Source organism: Odocoileus virginianus, chromosome 24 (genome assembly GCF_023699985.2).
Source record: "Odocoileus virginianus isolate 20LAN1187 ecotype Illinois chromosome 24, Ovbor_1.2, whole genome shotgun sequence".
Taxonomy (NCBI): domain Eukaryota; kingdom Metazoa; phylum Chordata; class Mammalia; order Artiodactyla; family Cervidae; genus Odocoileus; species Odocoileus virginianus.
Genome location: NC_069697.1, coordinates 39,607,354 through 39,619,683, shown reverse-complemented (window position 1 = coordinate 39,619,683; position 12,330 = coordinate 39,607,354). Strand labels below are relative to the sequence as shown.

Sequence of the window (12,330 nt, the reverse complement as noted above, 5' to 3'; positions counted from 1 at the left end):
ACCACAATGAGGTACCATTACACACCAGTCAGGATGGCTGCTATCCCAAAAGTCTACAAGCAATAAATGCTGGAGAGGGTGTGGAGAAAAGGGAACCCTCTTACACTGTTGATGGGAATGCAAATTAGTACAGCCACTATGGAAAACAGTGTGGAGATTTCTTTAAAAGCTGGAAATAGAACTGCCATATGACCCAGCAATCCCACTTCTGGGCATACACACCGAGGAAACCAGATCTGAAAGAGACACGTGCACCCCAGTGTTCATTTCAGCACTGTTTATAATAGCCAGGACATGGAAGCAACCTAGATGCCCATCAGCAGACGAATGGATGAGGAAGCTGTGGTATATATATACCATGGAATATTACTCAGCCATTAAAAAGAATTCATTTGAATCAGTTCTAATGAGATGGGTGAAACTGGAACCCATTATACAGAGCGAAGTAAGCCAGAAAGATAAAGACCATTACAGTATACTAACACATATATATGGAATTTAGAAAGATGGTAATGATAACCCTATATGCAAAACAGAAAAATATAGAACAGACTTGTGGACTCTGGGAGAAGGCGAGGGTGGGATGTTTCAAGAGAACAGCATCGAAACATGTATATTATCTAGGGTGAAACAAATCACCAGCCCAGGTTGGATGCATGAGACAAGTGCTCAGGCCTGGTGCACTGGGAAGACCCAGAGGGATCGGGTGGAGAGGGAGGTGGGAAGGGGGACCGGGATGGGGAATACATGTAAATCCATGGCTGATTCATTTCAATGTATGACAAAAACCACTGCAATGTTGTAAAGTAATTAGCCTCCAACTAATAAAAATAAATGGAAAAAAAAAAAAGAATTCTCTGCAGGGACTTCCTCAGCAGTCCAGTGGTTAAGATTCTGCACTCTCACTGCCAAGGGTCCCGGTTCAATCCTTGGTCAGAGAACTGAGACCCCACAAGCAGACCAAAAAAAAAAAACCTGAAAATAATAAAATAAAATGACTCAAGAAGCTCAGGAAAAAAAAGAATTCTCTGTGATTTGAATCCCAGCTGTTCCATTCGCCATTGTAATTTAAGAAAATATTATCTTTTTTTTTCATTTTTAATTTTTTTTGGCTGTGCCGGGTCTTGGTTGCTGCTCAGGCTTTTCGCTAGTTGTGACAAGTGGGTGTCACTCCATAGTTGCAGTGAGCAGGTGTCTCATTTCGGTGGCTCTAGGCGCATGGGCTCAGTAGTTGCTGCTCCTGGGCTCTAGGGCACAGCCTCTGTAGTTGTGGCACTCGGGTTTAGCTGCTCCATGGCACGTAGGACCAGGGATCGAACACGTGTCTCCTACACTGACAGGCGGGTTCTTTACCACTGAGCTACCAGGGAAGCTGGGAGGGATTGGGGGCACGAGGAGAAGGGGGACGACAGAGGATGAGATGGTTGGATGGCATCACTGACTCAATGGACCTGGGTTTGAGTAATCTCCGGGAGTTAGTGATGGACAGGGAGGCTTGGCATGCTGCGGTTCATGGGGTCGCAAAGAGTCGGGCATGACTGAGGGACTGAACTGTATTGTACCAGGGAAGCCCTAAGGAAAGTTCTCTGAAACTCCTCTGTCCCTTAGTTTCCTCATCTGTAAAATGAGGGTGATTATAATATTTGCTTATTTGAATTAAATGAGATTTGGATTAATGAGATGTTTGACATATAGTCAATAAATGTTAACCATGCCGATGATAGTGATGATGATGGTGATAAGACACACATTGTTATTTGTGTCCCTCCTCCAAAGGAGAGAGATTTATGAGGGAGCTATTTGGTGCCAGGAAAACCTTGAACAACCCAGAAAAGAAAATCTCTATGACTGATTTTTGAATTCTTTTTTCTGGAACACTGCTTTGAATTTTCACTTATACCTTATTTTAAAATTCTAACAATCTACACTGATCCACTAAATTGAGGAAGAATCTAGAGCAAATCTGAGTTAGGCTTCATAGAAATTTTAAAGACCAATTAAATGGACAATCAAGGTATAAAAAAATAGATAATAATGATTTTTAAGAGCCTTAATGTTTAGCCTTTTAACAGTTTTCCCAAATTTCCTTTCAAGGAGATGTGCACTTTAGAAGTTGCTGGCATATTGTAAACTCATTATTTAATCTATGATACTCTTTGGAAAGAATGCAGTCCATGGAAAAAATACTTAAATTTTGATCACAGGTTATTTTCCCCAATGTGAGAAAGTACTTTGCCTCCAAAAATCCATCTATACTAGCTCAAAGTCTCCTAGAGGCAATAAACATTTCTTTTATCCCACATAAAATCACAACATACCTAATATAAAACTTTATGCCCTCAGTGAAAGTTTTAGTCTGACTTTTTCAGAAATGTGTAGCTGTAATTCTCCTGATCAGACTATAGAGCTGTCATTCAATAGAGACATTTCTTTTAAATCCATTTATTTCCCTCTCCTCCCAAAACTGAATAGTAAGGTTTTCAAACTGAGATAATTACAGACTTTAAAAATCTCCTTTAATTACTTTTGGTTATTGGTTGTTATTCCCCAAAAATGTTTAGCATACTTCTTGTTTTGAGGATCAGTTGTTTTGTTGCTAAATCATGTCCGACTCTTGCAACCCCATGGACTGTAGCCCACCAGGTTCCTCTGTCCATGGGATTTCCCAGGTAAGGTTACTGGAGTGGGTTGCCATTTCCTTCTCCAGGGGATCTTTCCCACCCAGGGATCGAAACTGTGTCTCCTGCATTGGCAGATGGATACTTTATTGCCAGCCACTAGGGAAGCCCTGTATTGAGTGTGCCTATTGCAAAAAGAGCTCTGATGAGTTTTTCAAGTTTCATACCTCATGGCTTCTACCTCCAGATCTAGAAATTTTTGCCCCCTACAAAGAGCACAGTCATTTGACACAACTACTCTCACTTTATAAACTAGTTGACCATGATACAGAAAAAGAGTTTTTAATAGAAGGAAAGGAAACATCTGTCACATTATAGGAAATAAGCAACAGGAAAATCAGAAGCCCTTTATAAACATTTTCCTAATGCAAAATACATGTCTCCAAGTAAAGACTAACCAACCACACTTGTCCTCCTTGCTGGCTGGAATGGTGGTTTCATCGGGCTTCCTGGCCATCTCCCCAGGGGGCAGGATCTCTTCTGGAGAAAACACTCAACAGTGTGTGCAGTCCTGCCTTCTGCTGGGTCCTTTCTTGCTGTATCTCCAAGAAGAGAATCATAGAGAGATAGAGCTAGAATTTATTTTGGAGACTTAGCAGATTAGAAAAAATGAAATTCAGAAAAAAAGTAATTTACCTCAAGCCCAAACATGTAACAACTAATAAGACTGGAACCCAATCTAATGGTCTCCATTGCTTCTAAGCCCGACTGCTGCTTTGAAGAACTCAGGATTCATAATTTCACAGAATTTTTTAGCTATATATTATTGTTATTAGTAGAAGTGAAACTATATATGCAGAGGGTAAATATGCTTTGAGACAATATTTGTATAATGTGAATTTGTTATATATAACAGAAAAATATTTTAAATTCAAATAAATAAAACTTTAAATTTTAATCTAAGAAATTTAAAATAAAAATATTTTTAAATTAATTTAAATTTTAATTTTTAAAATTAAGTTTTAAAGTTTTTAAATAAAAATATTTAAAATTTAAATGAAATAAAATTTAAAATGTGTTTATATATACTTTAAAATGTTTAACTTCTGTAAAAAAAAAACTTCCTCTTCTTGAATAAAGATGTATCCACATGTGTTATTATTATTTAATTTTACCAGCATTATTGAAACTTTCATGTTAACCAGGTATAGTCCTAGGTTTAAAGATACAGAAGAGAAAATAAAATAGCCCTTGTCCCAGCTTGCCAAAAAATTGGAGAGGCTGACATAAAACAGAAAAGTATGATACTGTGTGATTCCACATGGCAGATTTGGGAACAAGAGCTTCTGTATGTCTGCATCCCAGGCTTGAGCGAGAATGAGGACCGGGCAGGGACCAGATCATGGAGAACTTTGTACATCGTGCTAAAATGCTTGTAGTTTACCCAAAAATGGCTAGAAGACATTGAGAAAGTAGATGCTCTAAAATCATGTGACTCAAATTATACTATAGAGCTAGTGGATTTTTTTTCTGTTCCTTAATACTGAACACCTTGATACAACATCTGAGAGTGGAATGTGATGAGTCAGCAGACTCTAGTTCCAGTTGTAGCACTGACGGAAATCTCAGTTTCGTCATCTGTAAGGTGGGGGTCATTATTGGATTGTTGTAAGAAGGATCGGAGGGAAGGCTATTAAACATTTATTACCACGTCTGGAATAGTAAGGGCTTCCCTGGTGGCTCAGCTGATGAGGAATCCGCCTGCAATGTGGGAGACCTGGGTTTGATCCCTGGGTTGGGAAGATGCCCTGGAGAAAGGAAAGGCCACCTACTCCAGTATTCTGGCCTGGAGAATTCCATGGACTATATAGAGTTGGACATGACTGAGGGACTTCCACTTCACTGGCATAGTAAACACTCAATAACTGTAAACTGGCATCATCTTCATCGTGATCATCATCATAAAAGACTGAAATGGAAAAAATGGATTAGCATGCTAAGGGTTAATTGTAACATCTCGGGTTAAGAGCAGTGTTCTAACTCTGCTGAGTAGATCACTTCAAGTAATGAAGTCCCTTCACAGAGGACTACTTTGTCAGAGGCATGGCTAGAAAGGGGCAAAAGTTAGCAAAATGCATTGATTATGTAACTGAGATGAACTTTCCCTTTGATTTTGCTGTTCAAGAACATGTAAGAAAAGAAAACAAGTTTCAGCGGCTGAGATCAGTATCAGAGGAGAGCTGTGTGCTTGCTTTGTTAGTTAAAAGTAGAAGAGGAAAACATCAAAGTCTGCTGGAGACTGGGGATAAAAATCAACTTTTGTGTTACCTCCCTTTGTTGATCAGCAGGCCCATATTATGCTTTCAACCCACTAGTAGGTTGTAACTAATTGTTTATAAAGTATCTTTATAGTTTAATGACTGAAAGTTATTTTTGGCTGTATCTTTATTATTGGAATACTTCCTGTAATTGCACCAAATTCAAAGTTTGAAATATAGTTTAGCAATTCCAGTTTGGTTAAATTGAAAATTAAGTAGGTCAGAATTAGATTTACCATAAGCATAATGCCATCTATCTTTTAGAAACGGCCTATATTTCAGTATTCTATAGAATAATAGGTTTACTTTCTGTGTTCTCTTTTGTTAGTGCTCCTATATTCCTCCCTGTAAGAGAGAAAATCAGAAGAACTTGGAAAGTGTCATGAATTGGCAACAGTACTGGAAAGATGAGATTGGTTCCCAGCCATTTACTTGCTATTTTAATCAATTTCAAAGGTAAGCAAATATTTACATGTGCATATGAAAGTTGTTTGTAGCCTCGGTAGCTAATTATATTAGTAAATCATAGATTGTGCTCACTTGACAAAATATACAACATGGAGATAGATAGTCTCGACTCTTCCTAGCATGTAGGTAGGGTAGCCGTTTCTTACTCTATAGGGTGGGGGGGCATGTATAGCTAGGCAAAAAAGGTGTATAGCATGTATATGCTAGCCAAAAAAGGTGAGAACTGTATCATGCATTATAGAGTTTACCCTCTGGATACACTAAGAAAGTGCCTTTAGGTAGGAGGACTGTATATTAGGAATGTTCTCCCGAATCATTTGTGATTAATGATCACAAACTGAACAGTGTTCAGATTTATCATCATTTTGGTCTATATCAAACCTTATCTTTCTTTTTCCTTTCTATTCTGACCAGGTATCTTCAAATGTTTCCATCATTAAAACTTTACTTGACCTAGAGAGAACTCAAGTTATAGCATATAGCAACAGTTCCTTGAATTAGAATATTTCAGTATCTGCCCAGATTAATCATAGTAATTTGTTCATCAAATGTTGAGTATCCTCAGCTCTTTGCTGTCACTCTTCATTTGGGTGTTCCACACTTAGGTCAGACTTTCTCTTCCTCCCATGACCCCTCTCTTAGTGAATGGCACCGTAGTCTACTCACTTACTGAGTCTGGAAACTGAGTAATTCTTAACTCACTTTTCTCCTTTGTGCTCTATAACCTATATTTATCATCCTGTTGATTTTATCCTGTATTAACTCATCTGTGCCTTCCCTCTGCCACTGTTTTAGTTCAGATTCATGTTATTTCTCATGAATCCTAGAACACAATTGTATTCTAACTATTAACACAACAATCAATAGTCTTCTAACCAGCCCTTCTACTTCCACCCTTTGCCCCACTCTAAGACATTCTCCACGTCGCTGCCAAGACTGTCTTTCTTAAACTTGAAAGCAAGAATAAGCAGTTAGGATCTACCTCTGAGTCAGGGATATGGCAGAGTCTCCTAATTCATGTAGAGGAAGGAGGTACATAAAAGGGGCAATTTGTAGAACATCCCAAAGTGCCAGCTACAAGATATACCTCTGTGTGCTGTCTGGAGCTCTTTCTCAGGTTTGCAGTCCTCACAACTATACCAGAAGAACTTAAAAAAAAAATGCATCACAGATGAATTAACTTAGAATTTTTGGTGGTTGCACCTAGGCATTAGCATTTAAAAAATCAATTCTAGGGATTCTAATATACAGTCAGGATTGAGAGCCACTGCTCTATCCTCTCACCCATAACCCTCTACTGGAATTGTTTGTATGCCCATCTTCCCAACCAGATTGCCTACTGGTTAATGGTATGGACCATATCTTCTTTGGCTTTGTATCCCTAGTACTTAGCACAGTGGCTGATTCTCAGTTAAGAAATGTTTGGTGAATGAATGAATCAATGAATGTAATGTGCCACAATAATAATGAGGGTTCTTTGCTTCCAAGGAATTAGACTTTCTTGGGGAAACAGAGCTTATGCAATGTAAGGGCATAATAAAGGACAGAGATGGTTTACTTATCAGAAGCAGAAGATATTAAGAAGAGGTGGCAAGAATTTCATGCAAAGAATGATTTCATCAGTTAGAAATGAAAGGGGGGAAGACCTTAAAGATGGGGTGGCTATGAAAAAAAAAAAAACAAGTTTGGCAATATAAGTAACATTAGGTACATAGGTTATGGAGTGGTAAATTTGTAAGCTGGATATGTAGCTTAGGGTTAGATTTCCAAAGGGTCATCAATGCCAAGTTAAGGAGAATGTTCTTTGTCATTTGGGCAATGAAAATTTGTGAAAAGGTTTTCTTTTTTTTGAACCAAAGACTTGAGTATATCTCTGATATAGAAAGTAAGGGGTGTGAGAGTTGAATGTGTTTTGGAGAGGAAAGATGGGCTGAAAGCAAGGAGCTCCAGCTCAGAGATGGGGGGAGGTAAGGAGAGTCCTGAGTGAAAAGCATGGCATTTCTGAGTGGTGGCCTGTGCCAATCATTGTGAATAACAGTTTGGTTAGATCACTGTATCTCTTAATAAGAGTTCTAAATACTGGCCCCACTTGACAGGTGGGGAAACTGAGTCTTAAAGACTCCAGCTGAAGTCTTTGAGAGAAAAAAACAGAATGCAGCTCGAAACCAGCTCATCTGATTCCCCGAGCTCCTTCTGTTAGCTATCTTCTTATCCCAATAAAGCAGTCTGAGAGTAGTTGTAGTGGCAGTAGCCCATGGAGGGGTACATCAGAGCGACATTTAGAATCACAGTCAGCAGAGCTTAGCAGCCATGTGAGTGATGCGGAAAAGGGAGGTGTCACATCTGGCTGAGTGTGAGAAAAGGATTGTCTAGCTCTGACGATGCTGAATTTGAGAGTCTCAAAATAGCCAAAAGAAAGAGGTAGAAGGGGAGGGAGGTGGGAGGGGGATTCAGGATGGGGAACACGTGTAAATCCATGGCTGATTCATGTCAATGTATGGCAAAAACCACTACAATATTATAAAGTAATTAGCCTCCAACTAATAAAAATAAATGGAAAAAAAAAAAAAAAAGAAAGAGGTAGAAGTACAGACTTTCAGTTCAAGAGCAAGAAGCCAGGGTCAGTGCTATACAGATCTGGGAATCGTTGGCACACAAGCCGCAGTTGAAGCAAAGAGAAAGAACGCACACTGGGAAAGAATGCATCCTGGAGTGAGGAGAGAAATGTTGACAGAATCTTGGGATCCGCTGTGTTGATGGTATCCTCTGAGGGGGAGGAGATGGAGAGAGAGTGGCCAGATGTTGAGAGGAAAGTGAAAAGACTTGGAAGGGCGAGTGTTTTAAGGGGAAAAGAATAATCAAGATGCACTACTGAGAAGTCGTCAATTGTGGCAGCTCCGAGCGTGTAAGTGATCTTCGTGAACACAGTTTAGGTACTGCCTTAAAACAAAGGGTTTGAAATCACTTTGTCTTAGGCTGAGATGAGCCTGTGAAGGCTTTACCAAGTGCAGACTACTTCTTCAAGAAGTTTGCCGTGACTGGAAAAAGAATTTGAGGGAGGAGATGAGTAATTGAGAGGGAAATAGGGATGGATACAGAGAAATGAGACGGGGTATGGACTAAAACTGCTGAGGAAAAAGGAAATATTGACTACACATAGTAAATAAGGAAAAAAGGGAACATTCCCCGAGGAAGACAGGGGAGGATGAAATACAGAGGTGAAGTGGGGATATGTTTTTCAGTGAGACGGGGAGCCCAGCCACAGGAAATAGGCATTAGCAGTCAAGACAGTTTGATACCGAACCCACCACGGTAGGCTCCCAACCCCTGGACCAGGAGCTGGTTTCCAAATGTGCATGACCTTGAGCTTGCAGGAGAAAGCAGATAGGCACCCCCTCTCACGGGCTACGCTCCCCAGCTCCCGGTCATCTTGGTAACTTGACCTCACTCCCCGCTCAGGTACCAAGTTTTCTAAAGGCTGCCTCCTCCAAATAGGGCTGCCTTCTGCTAGGGCACGAGCTCTGAATATCCGCGGTGCCGAATCAAACAGGACCATTCCCTGGCATGCTGAGAATTGTCTGTAAAGAACTAACCCTGCATTATGCTGGGTTGGCCAAAAAGTTTTTGGGGTTTTTCTGTAACATCTAATGGAAAAACCTGAATGAACTTTTTGACCAACACAGTATATCAATTATAGTATATCAACTTTAGTAGTGGTACATTTAAGCTCATCATTCCTTCTTCAGAACAGGTTCCCGTTCCCCATCCATCATCTCACTGTCCCATTTTCAAACTGTTGGGGTATAGACAGCAGTAGGGGTGGTCTCTCACAACTCAGAAGCACTCCAGACATGATTTTAAGTGACTTCTAGAAAACAGAAGTTTGAGGTTTGGCTCTTTCATCATGACATTTGCAAGAGGAAACAAGAGTGCTGGTTGGAGGTGTGAAAAATGGCAGCTCCTTGGTGCCGTCTACTCTTGGTACACTTTTTACTACTGCTAAATATGAAATAAAAATAGACTCACTGTAAAGACTCCCAGATGCTCTTGATAAGATGAACTTTATATTTAAAGTAACCTTTAGATTTCACTCAAATGCAGGATTGGGGAGAAAAGTTCTCAAGAAGTTTCCGTTTTCAAGAAAAGGATGTTATTTTAAAGATCTAAGACAAAGATGATTGGAGTCTTAGCTTTCCATTGTTGAAGGCTTATTTAGGTGAGTTACGCTCAGACATAGATCTGCAGCGGCCAGAGCAGCCATCAGTAGCCAGGCCTGCCGTGGAAGGATGGTCCCCATGCAATCACCCCGTCCTTCTGTGCCCCCCAGGAAGCACACCGTGGTGTGGTAACTTCATGCCCAGGGCTCGTGGAACCAGGCCCTGGCTGCCTCTATTCATGATCTTCCCATACAGCCTTTTGGCTCTGTGTCTCCTTCAACCTTGAAGCATTGCATCTCCATACAATGGGTAGATTTTTATTTTGCACTCTTTGGTATGGGTAAGGTCACACTTACTTTCCCTATATGTATTTTTGTCTCTTGTTAGCCTTTCCTTGGCTTATCTTTTCTCAGCAAAACCCCAGCAATGCCCACTTCTCTCTCTCACTCAAAGTCTCTCAGTAATGTCCTACTCTCTGCACCCTATGGACTGTAGCCCACCCGGCTCCATGCCCCCTGGCCAGTTTTTTTCTTTTTGTGGCTGTGCTGGGTCTTTGTTGCCGCACGGACTTTTCTCTAGTTGCGGCAAGTGAGGACTGCTCTTCAGCTGCAGTGTGCAGGCTTCTCATCGCCGTGGCTTCTCCTGTTGCAGGGCGTGGGCTCTGAGAGCTCGGGCTTCAGGAGTTGTGGCTCCCAGGCTCCAGAACACAGGCTCAGTAGTTGTGGCACACAGGCTTAGCTGCTCCAAGGTACGTGGCATCTTCCCGGACCAGGAATGGAACCCGTGTCTCCTGCATTGGCAGGTGGATTCTTTACCACTGAGCCACAGGGAAGCCCACCAAGTTTGTTTTGAAATCTCCGTTCAGTTGCTCAAAAACATCTCTTACTTAGTCTTTCCATACAATTTTCCTCCCTCATCTTTGCCTTCACCAGCTTCCCCTTGATGAGGGCATGTCCCTGGAAAATAGGTACTGATTCCTTAATTCCCTTTGGATCTAAGGACAAGGAAGCGTGATCTGTCCTTAGTTTTTGAACTTCTCCTCTTAAGGAAAGCTTTGTATTTCTCTATACAGGTTTACTTTTTAATACCTAATTTTTTTGTCCTAAGTGAATAATAGTTCACAGAGGGCACAGAACAGGCTTACACATGCACATGCGTGCACACCCACATCCACACACACACACACACACACACACACACACAATTGTCAATTGAACAAATCCAGCCACTTCACCTGTGAAGCCTTGAATTCATTCCCTCAGTTGAGGCCTTCATTGTTTTTCATCTAGATTGTTGAAGTGCCCCTCAACTGGTCTTTTAAGCTTGGCCTTTCTTTCATCAGTCATCTACCCTAGACTAAGTATTGTTGTACTTCATTTAAGTCTTACTTGATTTTGTCACAGTCCTTGATTAAAATTTTCTGCCTTCTTATTGTTCATTGGATGAAGACTATGCCCTTCCAATTCCAGGTTCAACTTCTGCTGTTTACCCACATGTCCATAAGCTGGAGAAAGAAAAACAGATGTAATCCATGCCTTCATGGAGCTTATAGCCTATCATCACACTAGATGGATAATTACAAAGTGGAGTAAACACCATGAAGGAAAACCAGGGGTGCTGCTATGAGATATTATAACAAGGTGGGGAATTTCAAAGGCCTGTATACATAAATCATAATTAGATGGAGACCAGAAGATGGTCAAGAGTTAGGTAGGCAAAAAGCAAGGGGAACAGTATTTCAGAATGAGACACCACTGTGTGCAGAGATTCTGAGGCAAGAAAGTTTGGTGAGTTTTAGGACCCAAAAGGCCCCCATGACAGAGGAGCTGCTAGGGAGAAGGAAAGTGGTGAGTGTTGATTCTGGAGAGAATAGGCAGGGTTTGAAGCGAAGTAAAGTTGCTCAGTCGTGTCCAACTCTTTGCAACCCCATGGGCTGTAGCCTACCAGGCTCCTCCCATGGGATTTTCCAGGCAAGAATACTACTGGAGTGGGCTGCCATTTCCTTCTCCAGAGGATCTTCCCCACCCAGGGATCGAACCTGGGTCTCCCACATTGTAGGCAGACACTTAACCATCTGAGCCACACATTTCTCTTAAACTCAGTGAGTAGCCAGTGATGGGAAGTGGTGACATGGCCTGATTTAAAGATTTCCACATTCATTCCACCAAGTCCAGTCACCTCAGAGTATGCCGTTTCACACACATTCATGCCTTTGCCCTGTCTCTCTCTCCTTCCTTCTCCTTCTCCCTTTTGTAGGAATTAGCACACTACAGTGGTAGGAAGCCTGAAACTAGCCACTTTCTAACACGTGATATATTACTCTGACCTATGTGTGCCCCCATCCCCTTTGTAGAAGGGAGAAATAATAAGGTTATTGTGAGGTTATCAGTGAGATGGCACATGCCTAGCCCTGAGTAATTCCTATGAAAGTGTTTGCCATTATTATTTTTGTTACTATTAAGACTTGCCTCAAAGGCCACTGTGTAAACTTCTCTCACCTTTTCAGGTATAATTAGTCACTCCCTCTTCTGAGTTCCTACAGGGTCATGATTGCTTTTATCACACTGTTAGAGAGTTGGCTGAATATGTATCTTTCTCCTTGGATAGGTTATGACTTCCTCAATGCAGCAACCATGTGGCCTTAGGTGTCTGGTTTACATTTCTTCTCTCCCACTTAATAACTATGTGACCGAGGGTAAATTGTGGAACTTCTTGCCCTTGATTTTGTCGTCTGTAAAATGAGACAACATTGTCTCTCTTAAGGATTTT

General features: G+C 41.0%; 1 protein-coding gene across 2 annotated transcripts in view; it reads left to right on the top strand.

Moving 5' to 3' along the window:
- KCNMB4 (potassium calcium-activated channel subfamily M regulatory beta subunit 4) overlaps positions 1 to 12,330 on the top strand; it is a 75,956-nt gene that overhangs the window by 27,985 nt on the left and 35,641 nt on the right. Inside the window, exon 2 of one of the 2 annotated variants that reach the window (XM_020871494.2) lies at positions 5,265 to 5,392. The exons of the other annotated variant lie outside the window; for it this stretch is intronic. Coding sequence (XP_020727153.1) covers positions 5,265 to 5,392 — 128 coding nt within the window. The remainder of the gene's footprint in view (positions 1 to 5,264; positions 5,393 to 12,330) is intronic. 2 annotated transcript variants of the gene reach the window in all.